The 22926-nt window shown below is 43.5% G+C and overlaps 1 protein-coding gene across 5 annotated transcripts in view; it reads right to left on the bottom strand.

Annotated features, from left to right (window-relative positions):
- Nucleotides 1-22926, bottom strand: part of Ppp2r2b (protein phosphatase 2 regulatory subunit Bbeta) — a 398449-nt gene that overhangs the window by 66986 nt on the left and 308537 nt on the right. For all 5 annotated transcript variants that reach the window (XM_048419510.3, XM_048419512.3, XM_048419516.3 and 2 more), the window contains 2 exons: nucleotides 22178-22343; nucleotides 15172-15284 (listed from right to left, as the gene is read on the bottom strand). In XM_048419510.3, coding sequence (XP_048275467.1) covers nucleotides 15172-15284; nucleotides 22178-22343 — 279 coding nt within the window. The remainder of the gene's footprint in view (nucleotides 1-15171; nucleotides 15285-22177; nucleotides 22344-22926) is intronic.

Genomic DNA, 22926 nt, shown 5'->3' with positions numbered 1-22926 from the left:
GTGTGTGTGTGCGCGTGAGTGTGTGTGTGTGTGTGTGTGTGTGTGTGTGTGAGTGTGTGTTGGGCCAGAGGTTGACACTGGGTGCTATCTTTCTCAATCACTCTTCATCTGAATGTTCTAAGGCAGGGCCTCTCACTGAACCTGGCATTCATCAATGGGCTAAAGTGGCCCACCAAGGAGCTAGGGATCAGCCTGTCTCTACTGTCACATCCTAGCTAGGGTTACAGTGGCATCACAGCACTGCAGACCCTCACCACCACATCCGGCTTTCACATAGGAGCAGGTGGTTCAAACTCAGGCCATTGCACCTGCAAAGTGGGCATTTTATGGACTGAGCCATCTCCTGAGCCTGAGTCTGAGAATGTAGAAGCGGTTAAAAAACTTCTGCCAGGAGGGAAATACACTTATTTGTTTCTTAGTGGTCAAGACCAACTAGAAACTGAGAGCGCTTTCTGTCTTGTCCTTATTTGAGGAAAGATAATCCCCTACTCAGAAGCAGGGCTGCCAATTTTAGTTCTTTATTTGTATTTTTTACTGTGCCCACAAAATAAAGACATGACACATAACATTTGACAGCAACTCCTATGACCTAAGGGTAAACTGGTTCAGACAGAGAACTCTGCATTTGGATGACTGACAGATGGAAGCTGAGGCGGAGAATTTAAAGGGAGATTTATAGCCAGAGTCCCAAGGGGCTCTTAACAGCTTCCCAGGTGCCTGTTCTTGCCACCACCCCAGGGTCCCTCATGGAGATAGCGAGGCTGCAGTGTCTTGCCTGAAGAAGTCACTCTTCAGCAGAGCTTTCCTGGCTCAGAGAGAACGGCCTCCCCAAACTGGGCATTATGGAGTGAGGGACTCGCTCACCTCGACTTACTGCAGAGACTCGGGTGGGTTTATTTTCTATTGGCACCGTATCTGTACTTACAGAGACCAACTGACTACGAGATGCTCAGGCCCCGTTGACACACCTACGGTACAACTACACCTGAGGCTCAGGTGAATACGGAGGCAGAGTGGGAAGAAAGCTTCTCAGAGCTAGAGATTGCCCTCTGCTTTGGAGGATGAACTTCTTTCCCGTAGTTTTGTCCGTTTTGCCCCAAACACCCCAGAAGCAGTGCAAATCTTTTATTTCTCAGAGTTTGTGCACAAATGAGAGGTTCCTGAGTCCTAGCCCTTCTCTAGCTGGAATCTTCCAGGCTGTCACATTCTGCAAGCTGTGCGGTGTTTGATACACAACATGCAGGGCGAAGAGCATTTGACTACACTGTCTGACCAATTTGAGTTTCTTTTTAATTAATTAATTAATTAATTAATTAATTAATATGCATGTGTGTGTGCCCCCTTGAATTTATGTACACCAAATACTCGCATTCAGGGGCTGGATCCCCTGGAACTAGAGATAGAGGGGGTTGTGAGTCATCATGTGGGTGAACCAAACCCAGGTTCTCTGCAAGAACAACAAGGGCTTTTTAACCACTGAGCCAAACCAGGTTGTGAGGGCACACATCTTTATCACAGCAGTCAGGATGCAGAGGCATGAGGATCTTTGTGAGTTCAAGGCCCGCCTAGAACAGAGCTAGTTCTAGGTCAGCCAAGGATACACAGAGAAACTCTGTCTTGAATACCAAGCCAAGCCAAACCAATATCAAAACCAAAGCCAAAACCAAAAAATCTTATTAAATATGTTTAACTTGCTGTCTTTAAGTTTTTTGCTTTCTAAGTTTTATGCTGTTAGTGTGTGCCTGGAAACATCCCGACGTCCTAGACTGTGGGACAGGATAACAGTGGTTAGCCCACCTCAGTGATGGATTCCCTTGAAGGAAAGAAAACTTGCAAGAATAACAGCCATGATCGTGAGGTTGATTAGACAATGAGAAAATTCAGGATCAAACGTATAACGAGTGTCATGCCCAGCACGCTGCCCCTTGGAATCTGAGAAAGCTCCTATGGGTTGTATTGTTGCATGAGCAATAAGAGATGTTGGCAAATGCCTAGGGAAATAAATTATCCCTTCCAGGAACCAGTGGGTATTTATCCCTGTTATTCACCTGGATGTGGGGCTCTGATATATATATGTATATATATATATACATATATATATATCAGATATATATATACATATATATCAGATATATATATATATGTATATATATATACATTTTTTTTTTTTGCATGGATGATAGCGGAACTAATCCTTTTTTGAAGCTAAGTGGAAGCTCCTTCTAGGGTGCTGCACTCCTAACCAAGCCTAGCCATTTTTTTTCTCTCTCCAGCCTCACCCCTGTATGGGAGATGGAGGTAATGATTTATATTTCGTAAACAGCTCTGACAGAGGCACTCCATCTTGACTTCCTCCGTCCCCAAGACTAATCGGAAGCTTATCTTTTCCTTTCTGTAATAGGGAGCTGTCAGGTTCTATGACCCGCTACACAATCCAATCACTCATAGAAGGGTTCACCTTTGGTGACGACATTTTGGTATTGGAGAAGCTAGGTGGAGGCTGTGCCCTGCCATGTATCAAAATAATGGCAGTTAGGGGCTAACGAGCAGCATAGCCTAGCGGACAAACGCCACCTGCTTCCTGAATTTAAACACTCTGTCACAGCTGGGCGTGGTGGTGGCACATGCCTTTAATCCCAGGCAGAGGCAGGAGGATCTCTGTGAGTTCGAGGACTGCCTGGTCTGTAAGAGCTAGTTCCAGGACAGGCTCCAAAGCTACAGAGAAACCAAAAAACTCAAACAAAGCAACAACAACAACTACAAATGAAACTCTCTGTCATGACCAGGAACTATCTACTCGTGCGCAGCTTCTCTAGTTAGGTATGTCTCCTGTCTTGGGTACAGAATATTTAGCCATCCAAGCAAAGAAGGAATGCTCAAATAAAAAAAAAAAAGAAAGAGAGAAAGAAAAGGAAAGGAACGCAACTCACCCAGAGAAGAGAGTACGAGTCAAAGCTAAGCAGAGTCCTTAACAAAGTCCCCTGTGCTCAGTGTGGCCTTGCTGGCAGCACACTCCCCTGTCTGAAGTCACTGTCACCCTCTTCCTCCCCACACTGTGCTATGCTGACTCCCATGTGGGTTTTATGTGGCACTGGGGCTCAAACCTTGGTCTGTTGACATGCCAGATGAGCAGTCTACCAACTGAGTTACACCACCAGCCAAAGTGTATTCTAGGCTGGCCTTGAACTCTTGATCCTCCTTCTTCATGCTCTTTAGTATTTGTCTACCTGGGTTTGGCACCATGATGGGACAAGTTGTTTCTAAGTTTACAAGAGGATTGGTTATAGTGACGAGCAAGAGCATAAAACTGGTATGTCTACTACTTTAAAAGATATATTCCAAACTCATGTGATCTAAGCCTCATGAGATTTAAGGATCACATATGCTTGCCATAATTGTATATATGAAGACTGAAACACACACACACACACACACACACATTAGACAGAAGTTATATAAGATGGAGGGTTTTTCATGACCTAATGTGGAATTTCTGTTTCAAGAAATCCTGACATGGGGTTTGAGTGAAGACTAAATGTGGATACAGCGCCTGCCATGGTGTCAGGCAGAAGGAAGCTCTCAGCTGACATGAATGAACTTGAGCTGTCAAGCAGGAAGGTTACTAAACATCCTTCACCGTTAGGTGGCTTGGTGAGTGGGAGGCAGGAAACCCGAATGAAGATGCTGCCGGGAGAACTGGTCTCCCAACTCTTTGACTCAGTACTCTCAGCTAGCATTTTCCAAAGTCAGGTTCACTGCTATGTTACCCGCCCCTGCCCCCCCCCCCCCCAATGATCAGTGACCTACTGTTTAGCAGTTCATGATAAGGTAAAAGGGTTCAAACCCAAATCGATGACTGACTTTGTGAACTGGAATCTTGCTATGGAAAAGAGGCGTGAGTGTCAGTAGACCAGACGGGTAGCGTAGTGTCACCGATGACTCTTCTAACGGTGGACCATATTCTTAGTAGAATATCTTAAATAGTAATTATCCTCTAAATTGAGAACGCCTCACTCCAGAGCCTTTCTGGATGGTACATATTACTGTCTTAAAGTTTTACAGAAACTCTGAAAGACATGGATTCGCTTGAACTATAGCTTCCCATGCTACGCCAGCAAGACACATGTGTGAGTATGTGTTTGTGCTCCAGTGGCTTCTTATCACTTCTAGAGTAAAGAAGGCTTCGGATCACAGCAGCAGCCTGTGGAAACACAACCCGGCCCTAGTGAACACCTTCCAGGTGCAATGCTCTTTTCCTTGTGGCTCAACCATTCTAAGGAAACCCAAGAATTCTGTATTTTCTCTTCGGTTGAAAATGTTTTCTTATAAATATAAAACTAACCTTTTATAAAGGTTTTTCTCCCATCAGTTTCTTGTTTTATGCATTAAAAAAAAAGAGACAGTGCCTTCACATTCTCTACCCCCAGGGATGTCTTTCAAAGCCTCTACTGTCCGGTGAGGACTGGTATTTAAAACGCTTTTATCAGTGCATCAGTTGGAGCTTGGTCGGCAATGTCCTAAGATCAAAGTGATCATGTCCTCTGCTGGGCTTAATTCTAAATCCATTTGTGTTAATTATTTTCTACAAAGATCTTATGTATAATGAGCAGAGGACCCAGACACCCTCTTGTGATTTCAAATTATTTTCTTAGCATAACTTGGTAGTGAAAGGGAATCTGACACACACATTTGATCTGCTAAGAAAGCCAATTTGGAAAACAAATCCAAGTCAAGCAGAGACCCTGTTAGCGTTCTCAGGTAGTGAAGTCGTGAGCATCTGCATGCCTGCACACTCGTTTCAAGGACTGAGAAACTCTTCCCCACTTCCACCATCCAATTATGCCTGTGTGTCTGCTTCCTTTTAAAAGTATAGCCAGATATTACTTAGATGAAAAGATGGGAGGAACGCACTCCTCTTTTGAGAGAAAGCTGCTTGGATCGGTGTGACTGAAGGTTGAAAGGGTGACACTATCTATACTTGCAAAGCCTGAAAAAGTCCCACAGACTGTGCTCATCGGCCTTCCTACAGACCATGCCTGAATTCAGGTCACTGAATGACCAAAGGTAAGGAAAGAAAGCATTCCATAGCCTGGAATCATGTTTGGGCCCCTGACCATGATGTCCTAAAATAAATAACACCCATAACCATGGGAGCATTTGGACTTTGTTTGGGTCAAATGTGACTCTTCTCTAGTGGACATTTCAGCATCTTACATCCTTGAAGATTAATCCATGGGCACATTCCAAAGGGCTGGGGAACAAGACATGATGATAACTTGATCCTAATCCAGGTATACAATTCCTTTTATACTGTTATTCATGTTGGATCTAATTCCAGAATGTTAAATGTTGCATACTAGAAGTATCTCTGGGATGAGAGATAATGTGACATTGTCAGGGAGCATGCTCTGACTTCAAGGGAGCTAAGGAGAGCATTTGCCATGTTAGACTCTCCACCAATTTCCTATTTTATCATCCCGACTTGTGCAAGAATATACAATCATTTCCATGCTATAAATGACGGCTGCCATCGGATCAAAGATTGATCCCCTTCCTAGTGACTCTTATACAAGACAGTGTTAAGAACACTGACTTTGGAGTCAGACTGTATAGCTTAAGAACACAACCCTGCCACTTGGTAGCTGTAGGTGTGGGCAGGAAGCCTCAGGGGTCATAAACAAGTGTCCCCATTTGCAACTTGGGAGTTACAGAATTACCCATTCCACAGTTTAATGTCAGGGTATAATAAAATGTGCTTATAATCTGTCTCCCAGGTCTGGCACATAGCACATGCTTAATAAGTGTTTTTTAGTAGTTACTTAGTTACTGCTGGAATATAGTATTGGGCATAAGGTAGCTGCTGCCATGATGCATCCAGAGTGAGAGGGGAAGGAGCATGAGTAACAAATAAGAAACAGCTAGAGCCAACCACAGAGAGAGCCACCGCAAACTGATCTATATCAAGGCAACTGTATTCTGATGCAATGCTGCTTTCAAGTTGGTCTTTACAGATCTTGAGGAAGAACTGAAAGCAAGTCGGAGACTCTCCAGTGTGAACAGTGTGAAGCTGATCTTAGAGGTCGTCATGACAACATCTGCCAGCACCAGTCTCTGGGTCATAGTGGGTAGACATGGGTAAGTGTCTTGGCCCCTTCTGAGTAGTTGGCTAAGTGTGTGTGTGTGTGTGTGTGTGTGTGTGTGTGTGTGTGTGTGTGTGCAGGGAATGTGCACGGGGGTGGGGTGGGTTTAGGCACGTTCTGACTCTGATGACTAGAGGTTTTATGCCATTACCTAGCCCTAGGTACCCTTCCTACTCACTTTCCTGCAAAACAATGAACCCACATTGTCAACACCAGCAGCTTCTACTGCCCGTATGGCAGATTGCTCTCTTACCCCGGGCTTATTCATATGGATTTTGGCTTGAACCTCAATTTCAATGCACACATCAGACATTCAGTCTTAACGAGAGGCAGGACAGCAATATGAACTGTGGAATTAGAAAGACAGTGGTTCAAGTCTAAGCATCATCACTTATTAACCTCTGACCTTAGGTAAGTGCCTTCACCTTTACAACTTGCGGTGCCATGCCCTTAACAATGAGGACCACATTAGTCCCACATTACAGGTTTACCTGGAAGAGGAAATTATGCCAAGTGCTTCTGGAACACAGTGGATGCTTGCTAAACACGAGTTGCTTTTATAATTCCAACTGAATTATTTCATTTGGCTACCACTGAAAACTAGTATTGTCTCCCTGGATATTAGCCAAAGGAACCAGGCAGCAAGAAGAATAGAAACACTCACAATTCTCACTCCTAAAAGGCTAAACGAGTCCAGACATGGAGGCTTGCCGGGAGCCTAGCTGCCTGAGGTTCCTGTACAGTGTTTTCTGATCCCCTAACTGAAACTCCATGACACAGATATAATCAGATAACGACAACAATCAATAATGATAACAGAAATTATTATTTATTTTCATAAACACAGAATATGTGCGTCCTGCTGAGTTACACACATCACACGCCAGTATTCACTTTTGGGGCAGTCAATCAATGAGAGCTCTCAATATCCACCCACAGAGGTAGGAGGCTGAAGACGGAGCTGGGGATGAGAAATTACCCTCGGCAGAGTGACACATTCACCAAGTTAATCTAATCCAGGGGGGCCATCGGGGGCTGTTGCCATCCTGTGAATATGGAACAGACTTGATTGATTTTCACTGCAGGAGCTAAAACTCCATTGTTATTTGCAACAAATATCAGGAAAGATGAAGCCGTGAAAGGATTGTATATCAAGCCTCCAGTGCAGCCATAAATCAGAAAATGAAGTTTAAAAAAATTAAAAAAGGGTTAGAGGAAGGCTAGAGCTGTGTCTGAAGAGGCCTCGGTTATTAAAGCATACAGCCCAAATTAAAACTAGGGGCAGTAAAAGCCAGTCTCAACTCAACTGAACATTTGCCCTGGAATGAAGATAACCTGACTCAGGACACTTTGGCTGCTCCTTACGGGTGGGTCCTTAGGGCCACATCCCCAGAAGGAAACAGATAATAGTATACTTTCTCCTGCCTCCCAGGTGCTACAGCCACAGCATCAAAGCTGGTGTAGCCCTGAAGACTCATCTTGGAAACCCCGTCCTCATCCTGCACCTCCTTCATTCTGTGCAGCCTCCAAATTGCCATGGCAACCTTCTGTGTTACTCCCGAGAAGTAACACTGAGCCTCAGCCAGCACTTCTGTAAGTGTGCACTGGAATTCTCCATGGGTGGCCTGGGGAGTCCTATCAGAGTTACCAAGGCCAGCATTCCTTGTGTTGAGGTCAAGTGAATGTTGCTGAAAACGAATACTGGGTGATCACGAGGCATACTGCATTTTCAGAGCCCTGGATTAGGCTGATTTCACAGGCAGCTTGGCTCCTCTCTGCACTGTGAGGACTGAGTGGTTAATTTGTCTTTCTAAGACTACCTTTGCGGTACCTGGTTTGTACGGTACCTACCATGTACCCAGTATTCAGAAAGTTCTCATCATTGCAGAAACCAAGGACCAGGCCAAAATAGCTTGCAGAGTGGGGAAGACAGGATTCTAGGTGCACACAAATCTGCACCCTATTCCTGGGTCTGCTTGTTACTATCTTTGACTTCTCAAGCCAACACTCACCTCTCTACATCTCTGCTTACAAATCTCTAAAATGGGCAGAATGCTGTAAAATACAAAACTGCTAGCCCCAAGCCTATGTCGATGAAGGGCTGGAAAAATGTAGCTAGTATTCAATAACTTAAACAGGTAGAGTGTCTAACCAGCTCCCTTAAAAGCAGATCAGGTAGCTAAACTGGTAGTTTGCCTAAGAGATTGTTCTTTTGGGAGAGGCTAACTTGCTTAACCCCACGACCTATGAGAAATAACCCTCAAGAAGTTTCCATCGGGAGCAAGAGCCAGTGGATGTTCATGTTTGTGAGGCTGTGGCCTGGAGGTGTCTACATGGCCACCAATAAGATTTGCAAAAATCACGGTCACATTAAAAGGATAAAAGGTTAGTGCTGCAGAGTCAAGAAAACACAACTGAGCTGAGGGGTGGACAGGCATGGCCTTGGGAGGGAGGCAGGAGAGTGGACACATGACGCCGTCTAATCATCCATGGAAGAGCCAGCTGGTTCCTGTGAAGCCACCCAGCATAAAAGCAGCCCTTTCGGCCTCCAAACACAAACTGTTGAATTAAAAAAGCTTTGTCAAGGACTTCTGAGAGATTGAAATTAGTGATGGAATTCTCCGGCAGTATGGCCACAAAGTATCATTTTCTTAATGAGTAGAAACCATGGAGACAAGGAATGAAAATCCCCATTAGGTTTTGGATTGGACTGGGCTTCGAATCCCAGCACTACCGTATCAGAGCCATGAGACTGTGGGCAAATACCATACATACATCCCTTGACACTTAGTCTTAGCTCTGGTGTAATCCATTCTCTTGACAAATGGTGACCTACTGTCTAGCACATGCCCACACTGCTCCAACGGCTAAAGCTTCGCCCCCTCTCTTTCCATAGAGAGTATGGCTTTCTGAGGGATGAGGCGAGGCAGGCAATGAGCAAATGGTTTATTAAGTTATGCTCAGAGCTAAGAAAAATGATCAGGCAAAGGACACGGAGAGTGACTGGGAAGGAGCGTGCGCCATTTCTCACCAAGTATTCCGGGAAAAATTATTTGATAAAGTGGCAACCGAGCAACCACTGACAGGAAGTCTATGGCTTCAGCTGGCCTAGAGAATCACACAACCTTCCTGGCAGAATTACGGCACCAACACAATGGGATAAGGCCAAAGAAATCAGTGCATAACGTCCAGGTACAACCAACAAGCAATGCTTTTATCATAGTTACTTAAATACTATTTCCATTAGCTGTTAGGGGAGTCTGGACCAAGTCCATTAGAAAACTTATCTCATTGTATCTCCCTCACCTTTCAGAAGACTGGTTATGACAAGACACAGCTTGAGTGCTCGCACCCTCGGGAGTCTATTTATAACAGGTTTAAAAGCAAATGTCGCCCTGGCCTAGGTTCCCAGGGCAATGTCAGCCAGTCATAATGAGGCACACGCATCTCCGGGCTCATCCTGCCAGGAGAGAGTGCCAAGGGTGATTTGGCACTAACCAGCTCCCATCCATGGCTAATTAATTCACTCGAATACCAATCCTGTTGCCTAGAAAGGGCTCTGAGGGCCCATTGCCCCTGGGGACTGAGAGCCCAGGAGAGTAGAGCATAGAGGAGCTTCCTAAGCACATAAAGACTCAAGGTGTTTGTTTCTCCCCGCTGTCTTGGGAAACTCAATGACTGGGTGGAAATGTTAGGTGAGCGACCAAGTGTGTGTGTGTGTGTGTGTGTGTGTGTGTGTGTGTGTGTGATGGACATACGTTGTAAGCATTCTGACTAGGTATAATAAAGGCACCAATCACTAGGAGTGGCATTTCAGTGGCTGGAAAGATGGCTCTGGGTATAAATTATTCGCTGACAAGGGAGAGGGTTGGAATTAGGATCTTCATCTCCCATACAAATGCCAGCTGGGCATGGCGGCCTGCCTGTAATTCCAACTTACAGAACGCAAACCAGGGACTCCCCAGAGCGAGCTGGCTAGTTATCCTGGTGGCAGTTATGTGAGAACTCAGGGTTCAAGCGAGAGACCCCTGACGAAGAAGGCCGGCAGCAACCAAGGAAGACAGCTGGTGTCAGCCTCGGACCTTTACATGCACGCATACACACACATGTGCACTTGCATACACATGTGTACCCACAGATGAGAACTTGCACACACACCTCTACTCAAACCACACACACATTTGTATGAGAGAAAGGCATTTCAAAGGCCTGAATGTATGTGTATAAGGCTGAGAGCCCTGACTTTTGGTTTAGGTCTCAGCCGTGTAATGGCAAACAACAGAAAGACAGGGAACAAGTTGCTCTCTCTTTTGGAGCTTGTACCAAATCTCAGGGCCCAGTGGCAAAGCAGATCAATGTCTCCTTTACAGATCTGGAGGCTGAACTTGGAAGTCCCCTCTTGGAACTGTCCTGGCAAACAAGGAAGACAGCACGCTTGTGGCCTAGCAAAGCCTCAGCAAATGCTAGATTCCAGGAACTTGCTTGCCAAATACCTGCCCAGTCCTTCTTATTATGTGTTCTAAGATGAACTGAGGCATTAGGTAAGAAGGCGTCCAGTGGGTGTTGCTCAATTATCATCATGATTATCTTGGGGACATAAGGATACTGAGCAGGGAGATACTCTTCTCCTGGGCTCCTTGGGTAACAAGTGATTGGATTTGAAAGAGCATCTTCCATTAAATTAAAAAAAAAAACAGCCAGATTTGCATTCTTGTTTTAAAAAAGCTGAGCCTCTCAGAAATAAAACAGGATGGGTTCGTTACACAGTGAGGATTAATTAGCTGTCGGGTATTATTAAATGTCCCTACTCTCAAGACCCACGTGGAATTGGATACTGTGAAAATGAGCAAGTGGTAATCATCGTGGGGGTGGCTGGGTGGGAGACACAATCACTGGCGGTGCAGATTTCAAGAGCTGAACATTGGTAGATAACAGTCTGATTGATGTCATATCGGAGCGCTCTCTGGTGGGGTCATGGTTCTGAACCCAGCTAGGGCTGCTGGTGGTTGTGGTTTTCTGTTTGTTGTTTTCAGCTTCTTTCTCCATCAGGATCGAAAAGGAAGGGAGAATGGCCCTGCTGGAGCTTTACATGAAATGGGTGCTATTTTAAGGCCTCAGAGTGAGGAGTTGAGTGAAACATGGGTAAAATAATTTTACAGCAAATATGTCTCCAAAATTATTATAATTACAGCTCACATGATTGAAAAGTAACAAGAGCTCCAAAAAAAAAAAAAAAAAAACCAACACAATTTTAAGGGGGTTGGTGGATGTTAGAACCCAGTGACCACCGACCCTGGTGTTTTAACAAAATCCAGTGTCAGGTGTCAAAAATGCAAATTGGGTCTCAGAATGAGAATTTTCCCCCAACCCTCTGCTTGGCAGCTTAAACATAAGGCAACAAATAAACAAACAAACAAGAAAACCAAAACCAAAAAATGGAGTGCCTTGTCCAGCGCCACACCCCTGTTACTAACAACTGGAGTTTGAATTGTTATTTTCTAACTGGCAACCACACCTTGGGGCCTCTGTCAGGGTGATGGGGGGTGGGGGGCTCTTCATTAGCATCATTGTCTTGCCACAGTCCTCTCTACTTCAGTGGGAATGTAAAAAGACCTTCTTTCCTCCCTCATTGGGATGGAGCCTCCAAGGGGTTAGGCACAGATATCCGGAATCCCACAGCATGTCCTTGGCAATGGGGAGCCATAGTGGGCACTACAGATGGCCTCTGAAAAATTTCATGCACGTAGCAAACAAAGGCAGATGTATCAGTTAACACATTAAAGATAATTTCAGAGGCACCAAAACGCATTGATGTCACATTAAGAAATGAAAACAAAGTACTTCCCCCTTGGAATAATTTGATCAAGACTGAGCCCAAATTTAAATTTTTCGCTTCTCTCCCTGAATCTTCCATCTGTCTGTAGCTTGTGGTTACTGATCTGTCTGTTGTATGTATGTGTGTACATGTGCCTGATGTCTGTCTGTCCCTCAAAAAGAGGGGTTTCTTTGTCATTATTGAACAGCACAGAAAATGTGGCATGGGAAAGAGAAGAGGGAACTTGACAGAAATATTTTACTGAATTTTACAAGGGCCCAACTGATCCAGAACAGCAAATAATACTGCAGATGTTATCAACCTAAACCCATTTTGCTTCCAACATTTATGGTGGATGTTTGCTTTTTAAAGTTGCTTTCAGCCCATTGGCTGCTTCCAGCAAATGATTACCACAGCACACACATACACAGAGGCATTACTCTGGGCCCAGAGCATAGAAAAGTATATAATTTAAGATTGGCTATGCTTTAGTTTTGGTTCTAAAAGATGATTATGTGGGCAATCCAAGGCATAGTAAGATTGTGTACATTGCTCTCTTAAAGACAGGCTAACCTTAAACAGGTCAAGTTACATAGGACATCAGGTAAGGAAATAGTCTGAAATGGTCACAAGGTATATTAACTTTGTTTCTAGGCCTGGAAAGGATTAGTCTCTTTGAATGCAAGAGATGTTTTCAGAACAATGTATCACTACAGGCAGAGTCCTTGGCAGAACGCAGGGGCAACTAGTTCATTTGTTTTCATCCCAGGATTGCCAGGTCCCAGGGGACAAAAGACAGTCTTAATTCCTGTCCTATTTCCAGCAAGGTGCTTACTACTTAATCCGTAAGTAACGTATGGAATGAATACAACAAAAGCATGACTTTCGTTCTCTCTCACATGCACATATAGGCCTGCTTTCAAGGAGGGTCAGAAAAGTGATGATGCTGACTCGGGTGCTGATGGTGAGGATGCTGATGGTAATGATGGTGACGATAGTACCCCCCAGGTACTGCATGGTGGAAGCTCTGGGTCTCTCATCAGAACTCCAGTGAAGAGGGACCACTGTCATCTGTGTCCTCACTGATGAAGTCATGATGAAGATAGGTCACCGGAGATACAAGGTTTCAAGCCAAAGGCCCACCATCAGCAGCCAGAGTTGAGTAGGGTCATACTTTCCACCCTCTTCAGCCCACCAGGACCTTCCTAGCCATCATTATACTTTTCTGTACTCTCCTAAACCTCTGCACTTTTACGATGGCAGGGCAAGGTGAAACCTCCCCAGCCTGGTCTCATGCAGGAATGGGGAAGTGGCATCAAGACACAGCAACCAATGTGTGTGCTCAGGAGGAACACAACTAAAGACACGGTGCCCATCAGTACGGGAAGCCCCAGAAGCCTAGCACTGGGGCCAGTAGTATTGGAAAGCGTTTGATGAATTAAATAGATGGATAAATGAATGGACCTGTGAGCTGATAATCACAACGCTCACTTTTGCTTTTGGAGCTAGCATGAGACCCTTTCTCTCCACCCACACATGTTTTCCCGCTGCCTCTCAGGTTTCGTCCTCTGGCATCTGGAAGCACACAGTTTACAGTTCTAAAGTTCTGTGGGGGTTAGAACTGGTCCTGGTATGTCCTTGCTTTACTGTTTACACTAAACAGATTCAAAACGAACGATCCAGTCTTAAACCACTTTTACCTACAGCTAGAGCAGCGGTCCTCAACCTGTGGGTCTCGACCCCTTTTGGGGTCGAATGACCATTCCACAGGGGTCTCCTAAGAGCACTGGAAAACACAGGTATTTACATTATGATTTATAACAGTAGCAAAATTACAGTTATGAAGGAGCAATGAAATAATTTTATGTTCGGGGGTCACCACACCATGGAAAGCTGTATTACAGGGTTGGAGCATCAGGAAGGGTGAGAACTACTGCACTAGACAGTCTTCTCTTAGTGGCCCATTTTTAGAAATCTATTGTCCTAGCACCTCCCCCCGAGGCCCTTCCTGGCCTCCAGAACCAAATGCCATTTCTTTCTCCTTTGGACAAACTCCCAATCTCCATCTGTACATTTGTCTTACTCTGTGCAAACTGAGGACCGTTTGAGTGTGAGTCTTGCAATGGCTCTCTCCTTACCAGGCCGTGCACATCTGGACAGCCCTAAGAAGCCATCTAGACAGAGAGCACAGTCTACACACGTGCCATGTGTAATAGCAACAGGGGAAGGGTCTTCCTCCTTTACTAGTTCACAGACAACAGGACTTCTGACCAGTGTTGCAGGGGGAGATTGGAAAAGAAACCTGTCGGACTGAAGTTCAAAAGCATTAGGCGAATGCTGTGTGTTGAATGCAGTTTCTCCCCAGAGGCTCACGTGTGGAAGGCCTGGTCGTCATGTGACTGAGGACCTAATCACCAAAGGTGACTGGATCAAACAGGCTCTCTTCAACCATGCTCAATCTCTTGTTGGGTTCATAATTTGATGGAATTTATTGGAAGAGGGGGCCTGGCTGGAGAGAGGAGGTCTAAGGACGTGTCTTTGGAGGGTATCTTTTCTCTGACTCCATCCTATCTGTCTGTCCCTTTGTGTTTGGACCACTATGAAGTGAGTCCCCTCTATACATGCCATTACTGCTATTACTGCTTCCTTAGCACAGCCTGAAGGCAATGGACTCAGCTGGCCCTGGAAAAAAATCTCCAAAACTGTGGGCTAAAATAAACAATTTGTCCTTCAAATAGTTTCTGTCAGATAAAATAGTACAGGAACATCTGACAAATACAATAGCCGGGTAAGGTTCTGATAAGTGGCAGAATTTGAACCCAGGTCTGTTAGATACAGATGCTTGGGTTCTCCTGAACAAACCTTCCAACCCGGCAGCCTCGTGCCCCTTCTGCCAACTACAGAAGGTGTTCAAGACATGCTAGATAATGTAAATAGACAGGCGACGAATACAGCAACGGATGTGTGGCCATGTGGCAAGTCCTTAGGGACAAAGGAGAGGCATGGATTTGTAGTCATTAGGGCCTGGCACTTTTCCCATCCCTCCATCTGCCACCAGACACGAGCAGGCTGGGGCTCTGCCCAGTGCCTTCAACCACATATTATAGTTGTAATTTGCTGCTGTGGCCAGCACGTGCCCAATTCTAGAGGGGCGTTCCCCTGCCCCTGGTAACCCAGGCTGCCAAAAGGCATGGCTGGAACAGCCACGCCACTCACCCGCAGGGTCGTGATGGTAGCAGGATCCCGGAGCCGGCCTTCCTCATCTTTCAGGTTGTAGCCTTCTGGCCTCTTATCACGCTCACTGACTTTCCACAGCTTCACAGTTTTATCTGTGGAAGGCAACCAGAAGTAAGGATGGCAGGACAAGGAAGTCTCTTCTGGGGATGGGAGATGGGGTGGTGGTGGCCAAGGTAATGGTGGCAAGATGGGCTATAGGAGTCAGCTCTCGAAAGTGCTGTTCAGCATCCCAGGCCATGTGAAGGAAAATTCACAAGGTAAGACAGAAACACAGACAATGTTGGAACAAATGGCTTTCTCTGATGACATATTGTGAAACATATATTTTACATTTTAATTTGACTCATTCAATATTGACTGAAGCTGAATAAGAATAGTCACATAGGTAGAGTTCACTGTGTAACTGTTAGTACATGGAAATGAATATAATGTTCATGATCTCTCTGGACAGTAACCATCTCTATTTTTAGCATCCACACTTCTTAGACACTAGAAGTTTCTGTTTTTCCTGGTCCCGCAGCCATTCAGTCCCAAAGAAACACATAAAGGTTTATAACAATTATAAACTGTTTAGCCTATTAGCTCAGGCTTATTCTTAACTAACTCTTACAGCTTAAAGTAATCCATAATTCTTGTCTATGTTTATCCATGTGACTTGGTACCTTTTCTCAATAAGACATTCTCATCTTACTTCTTCTGCATCTGGCTGGGAACTGCGTCTCTACCTTTGCTCTTCCCAGAATTTTCTTAGTCTGGTCGCCCCGCCTATACTTCCTGCCTGGCTACTGGCCTATCAGTGTCTTATTAAATTAATAAGAATGACAAATCTTTACAATGTACAAGAGCATTATCCCACATCAGGTCCTCACCATGCCCCCCAAATCCCTTCATAACCTTGCACTCTTGACTTCCTCAACCCTCTTGTATTGCTGACTACCCTGTTCCCAAACTCCCTGTGCTACTGTCATGTGGCTTCTTTCTATGCCTACGACAATAAGCACACTTCTCAGGGCCTTTGAACCTACTGTGCCTTCTGCCAGGAAAGTCCTTTGCTTGCTTGCTCTTCTATCTATCTATCTATCTATCTATCTATCTATCTATCTATCTATCTATCTATCTATCATCTATCTAATCTAATCTATCTGGCACTGAGGGTTAAACCCAGGACCTGTAGATGCTCCAAAAGTTCTCTGCCATTGAATTACCTCCCCGGGCTCCATGACCTTTTCACATGACTCACTCATTTTTTATGCTCCAGCCTCAGAGTAGCTTATATAGAGCCCATATAAAAATGACTGCATTCTAATTCTCCATTCTTTATTCGATTCTCTCTTTGTCCTTGGCCACTTGCTTTGACCTTCCATCCTCTCTCTCCTTCTTTTCTTCCGTATAGTATAGACTATATGGAATACTATCAATTGTCTAAGCTGGTCAATAATTTATTTATTTATCTATCACTAGAAATTTCTGGAGTTTTATCTGTCATGTTCATCACTGTAATTCCAGTATTTAGAGGTACCTAGGATATCGTTGAGGCTCAATAACATCAATATTCATTATCAAATATATATTGGTCTGAATGTGAATAGATCTCCTCTCTATAAGAGTGTACTTTTATAATATTTAGGGAAAAATGATGTAGAGATAAAACAAAAATGCTTTTATCAGGCGGAGGGCATAACTCAGTTGCTTGGCATATACAAAGCCCTGAGCGCCAGTCCCTCCATCTCTCCTCTCCTCTTCTCTCCTCTCCTCTTCTCTCCTCTCCCCTCCTCTCTTTTCTTCTCCTTCCCTCTGTTCTTCCATCCATCCTCTCTCTTTTCTTGCTGCTTCCTGATAGTTTCAGAATATAAACTAAAGTCTAGACTGCCGTTACCTTGCATCCCTTGATGACACCTGCTCTTTTCCACAGCACTGAAACAAACATGAGAACTCCAATGCCTCCAGGTGCTGATAGCTCAGGGTAATGATAGAGGTGAACTGGGACTCTGGAGAGCTGGCAAGGGATGCTCCACCCAGGATTCCAATTCTGTATTTTTAGAAGATATGTTTTGGCTAAGTCAGTCTTGTCTGTGCGCCATATGGCCTTGAACACCTTCCTTATCAGATCACACATTTGCAGTCTGTGCTTGTCTTTACCTTTCCTTCTGAGAAGCAGGGACGCACGTGATTCCTCTGGATTTGTCTCTGTTGGGCAGGATTTGGTGTGAGAGACTGTAGGGTTTAGTTCTCACTACTGCCTTAGACAGCTGTTAGGTCTCAAACCCAGGACAAACAGCTGAGATGCCTATTGGCATAAGAAAGCAGATTCTGGCTGCCATGTTCTTCCAGCACCCTTTAGTTCTTACCTGTTACAGGGTCCTCCTGGCTAGCATACCCTGTCTCTACCCTGAATTCTCCAGCCTGGGGATGGGCTCTCCCTTCTCCTAGGTCCTCTGGCTTCCATATAACTCAAGTCATTTTGGCTGTACCAGTCTCTTGGCCCAGGTTGTCACCTCTTGGTCAGTGACTCCTTTTTGGCCCCTCTTCTCTCCTCCCAGCTCAGTCTGGTCATGTTCATGCTAGATTCTCCTAGATGTCTCTGCCTCTGTTTCTGGCTGTTTTCTCCCTCATATCTACAATAAATCTCCTCCACCACACCAAGGAAGAATTATGTCCTTCTCTCTCTCCCCTCCCCGCATCTCTCTTTTTTTCAATCAACAGCCACATGGCCAAGGACTGTGGTCCTTGTAAGAAGGTACACACAAAACAATCCTGTGGATTGTAAGGAGATGAGGGCGTGCAGAGTGCCCGCTTCAATCTCAGTTCAGTATACATACATTCACATATTTCTATATTACACAGTTGTCGCTCTGCACTCTGCTTTATTCATACACTGGTAGAAATGCCATCTTTCTTATGGGAGTCTTAGGATAAAATGAATCAGCATGTTTAACTTCTCAAAATGGTGTCTAAACAGCAGCTGTCATTAGAATTAGCAACGCCGAGCCACAACTCGACAGTAATAACAGGGTACGCTCTTGCCTTGAGCGTCGTCCCACAAGGATGTCTACACATCTGTGTCTTCTGGGGGAGAAAAGCTGACCCTCTAAACTGCTTTTCATGGGATTCTTTGGCCTTCTGTCCTGTCTCATTTCTCCACTACTCACCAGGCTCCACACTACCACCTCCCAATTCTTCACCTCTAGGAGGACCACTCTTGCCAGCAAAGACACACGGTCTCACAGTAGTTCACACCTTCACGCCTCGTTCTTAGAGATCTCAAAAGTACTGTTCTGTGGGCTCTCAGCAGCAGTAGTGATCTTTTAGTGAAAACCCATCTCCATACACGTGGATATTATTTGGGCTCCCAAGCCCATCCTCTCACGATTGGCGAGGCTGCTCCTTGCAGAATCCATAATTCTCATCTAAGTGCTCACCCTGACTTATGTTGGGAGGAGGGCCTCTCCAAGTTGTGGGCTTAATTTAGAACTTGCTAGCTCTGTGCTCACTTCCCTCTTGTCCCAAGTTCTCTTGAGACCCTGCTCATGTGAAGTTGCTTTTTTAGAGTGAGAAGGTTAAACATGGACCGTATTTATGCAGTCACTTGGTCTGCTCTTCATCAGCTGTGGCTGAGAACAACCCACGAGCCAGTGAATTTAATCACCAAATACTTGCTGTTGTTTGTCTTTGGAGCGTGTCCAAATTTAGTTACTTGCAAGGCATTTTATCTTGTATTTTATATTCTAAATGATTAATTGCCTTAGAGAAAAATAGAAATCACAGGTAAAACACAGGGATAAAAGTTGCCTATATGACCTCCAGTTAGGGATAAACCATAATCAACATTCTGTATATATTGCTTTTGATTTTTGGATGGGGTCTCCCTGTGTAGCTCTGGCTATGCTGGAACAGAGACCTCCTTCATCAGCCTGCCTAGTGCTGGGATTAAGGATGTGCTCCACCATGGCCATCTCTTGTGCATACTCCTATATTTTCTGTATGCAGTATTTTGGGGCAAGGAACTATAACAATAGTATGTATTTACAATAACGTTTTGCATTTAATCAGTTTCTTTCTTTTATTATATAAGAGGTACATGCCATTGTAATTGGAAAGTGAGAATGACCAGAAAAGTTAGAAAAGAAAAACTTCCCTCAGTTCCAGCGGACTAAGATTATGGTGTACATTTCCTGTAGTCTTCCACTATTTCCTGGCTTAAGTTTTCTAATAAGCCTTATACTATATAGGTGATATCTGAATTTTACCCAATTGTATATTTATACCAACAGCCATTAACATACTGTGTTTACAGATGCTATTACATGTAATCTAGTACTCTCTAAGATATATAATTTGTAGTAAGAATCTGTTAACAACTAAAAGTCTAACAGTAGGAGACTTATTATTAAGATACAGAAGACTGAAATCACATGAGGAAATAATATGACGTCATTAAAACACAGAAGAATCAGACCATACAAGGAAGTAATATGTAGTCATTAAAAATTATACAGTATTTTAATAAAATATCGGTCAGGAAAATATTCTTTCTTCTGTATTATTAAATTTAACAACCTGCTTTAAAAACACCTTGTAGAAGAGATCATACTTCTGTTAATAGCACATTATTTATATCTTTTTCTTTCCATAAGAGACATGAATAGTAGTTCTCCCTGTACCTGAACACATATTGTCTTTGCTTTGTGTCTGGGTATTTTTTTAATTTTCACAATGAGCACCATAGTGCTCTGCCTGACACAAGCAGTCAGGCAGGAGAAGTAACCCAAGCAGAGCAATGTGTCTTTGTGTGGCAGATCACTTCAAGGTCTATTTCACTATGGAATGCTCGCTTTATTTGTCTTTAAAAGTTATGACGCTAAGGACATGGTCTAGTAGAATTAGTAGCTATACTCAACTAATGAGATAGGCACCCTTCCCTCCAAAAAGATAATTGTTGGAGAATTCAATCCAGTTCCCCAAGGTTGTGCTGCCTGGGGTCATACTTGCCTATATTATCACAGCATTCTCATTTGATTCAGAATCTTGAAGCTTTGTAGGGGGAAAAAAAAAGAACTCCAAGAAGCATGCAGCTGTGACTATGAGAAATGGCTTTTCCTTTCTCTTGCCTTGTTCTCTGAGTAGTTTATCATCACTTGTGGAGGCTTTAAACACAACCTTATCATTTATCTTCATTTTCTCTTTTATATAGTAATTCCCATTGTCTTCCATTAATTTTTGAATGTTAACCTATTTGGCTTAGGGGAAGATTTTCAACCTTAATATTAGTATAGAAAAGAAAACTGCATATGAACATGGGAATTTTTCTTAGAAGAGTCATTTTGAGAAGCAATTGGCATTTGAAATAGCATCCCAAATGGGAAGATAATATCCTTGTTAATCAAAAAACTATTTAAAAACTCAATTAACAGAACATTATGCCATATAATTAATCTTCATTGAATTTCACTCTCTTTCCCATCCCCCCCTACAAAGTAGTTAATAAGCCTTTAGATTTGATTGCAATAATCAATAGGCTAAATTTCATAATATAATATAACCTAGCTATGGAAGACATTCAGACACTTCTCCGATACTGAAGTAATTACATGAAAACCCACCATAAGTCTCTTTCACAGTAACGTGTGACAACAGAGTCTTTGAGTGAGACTTGAACAGAAAGGAAAATCACAAGAGAATAAATGGAAATAAGATGAGGTGATTTGGCCTCCAAGAGATCAGGGTTGCAAAGAGTAAACAGAACAATTAAAGCAGTTATGAGAAGGAATGAAATTAACTGGAATCTTAAAAAAAAAAACAGAGACATAGACACCTGATCATACTGAGGCACGCTTGAATCACTCCCAAACAGCTAATCAAGAATGGTCACATTTCAGATCTGTACCTGGCTTTAGATTTGAGAGATTGGCGGGCCATCTGCTTTACATTCTCTCTCTCTCCTTTTTTTCTATAAGATTGACCTATGACTCACTGTATATACTTTCAAAATTAGAAATGATAAAAGGGTCAAATTTACAAGTGACCCACAGTACACAGTCAAGGCTTAGTAATGGGACGCCCTTGACTGTGTGTCTTTCTCTTCTTTAAAAAGAACATATGCCTGATCGTGTTATAGACATTGCCTGCATTTTTCTGTACTTGATGGGAGACTCTTAAGAGACATAGAAGCATGTACTCATCACAGACTCACACGCATGATGAAATGAGTCATTCTTCGACTCTTTGCTTGGGCAGCGGTCTGTAATTCTCTCTTAATCCTCATGTTCCCCTTTCCCGTTAGCATTCTTCAGTAGTGACTGAATTTCAAACTGGTTTTGGAATTTTTTTTAACCCCCAAGAAAGGGGTTAAAATCCTGAATGCAGGCAACTTCATTCCCGGAGTGAATATGTGACCTTGCTTAATTCACCTGTCAGCACCCTTTCTTCTCTATTGGTATTAATTCTCCCTAAACCTATAGAACATGGAGACTTTGACGGCAGATAAAAAGACTTTTTCTTGATCAGTTTTAGGGAGCATTCCCAGCTCCTCTGGTCTTGTGCTCCCGGTCCAGAACTTGATTTTCTCAGATACACAGACATCTGCTTTGCAGGCCCGAAAATATATTCAGGGATTAATAACTATTTTTCAAAATGCCGACGGCATGTCGAGTTTCCTGAAATGCATTCCCAGAATAACATGTGATGAATCTTAAGACAGGAAGTCACACCCCTCAAACACCTGCAAGCAATCTCCATTAGGAAACTGCAGATAACGGGTTCCACAAAAATTGGGTCATAAATTGGATATTTATAAAAAGAATAGCTACTATTTACTGAGTCCAACTCTGCGTGCGCCATGAATTTTGCTAAATATCTTGCAAACAGGGTTTCTAAGTTTTTCACAAGCCCTCAAGGGATGGAGGAACATTGAAGTTAAGAGAGTTTTACAGGTCTGGTTGACTGTCTCTGAAAATGTCAAACATGAAAAAAAATCACTTCCACATACCGTTGGTAGACAGAAGAAAGTAAGCTGCATTCTGCTGAGGAAGCCATCTTATCTTATTGATTTTTTCTTCTATCTCTAAACTCTTCAGGTAATCGAACTCGGGTTCATGGCTCTGGAATGTGCTGTAAACATTGTATTCACCCCTACGGTGAACCTGGTTTTTACTCTGTAGGACGGTAGAACACACATAGAAAATTAAGACCATTTAAAGCAAGTGCCAACTCTTTTTTTCCCTCTGAGCAAAGCGGTTGGGGTGGGCTGGCAGGCTACATCACAGCATGGGGAGGCCAAGATCATAGCAGTCATAGATTTAGCTTTAGTGTACTGGTCCCCAAAGCATTCACTCTGTTGGCAAATAACAGAACATACACACACACCACACACACATACACACATTTATAAATTATATCTTTAAACTATATTAACACAAAGTATATACTGTAACATATACATAGAAACAGAAGGTGCCAGATGTGGTGGTGCACAACTTTAATCCCAGCACTTGGGAGGGAAAGGCAGGTAGATCTCTGAATTGGAGGCCAGTCTGGTCTACAAAGAGAGTTCCAGGACAGCCAGGGCTGTTACACAAAGAAACCCTGTCAAAAAACAAACAGACAAACAAACAAACAAAAAAGAAAAGAAAAGGAAAGGAAACAAGTTAAAATAGGATAAGACTTTGCAATCAATATAAATAGAAGATCTAATATTCGAATCTGCATTTCAAGAAATGCTGATGCTCACACATACTT

This window comes from Myodes glareolus, chromosome 13 (genome assembly GCF_982192425.1).
Source record: "Myodes glareolus chromosome 13, mMyoGla1.1, whole genome shotgun sequence".
Taxonomy (NCBI): domain Eukaryota; kingdom Metazoa; phylum Chordata; class Mammalia; order Rodentia; family Cricetidae; genus Myodes; species Myodes glareolus.
This window is presented reverse-complemented; position numbering and strand designations above follow the sequence as displayed.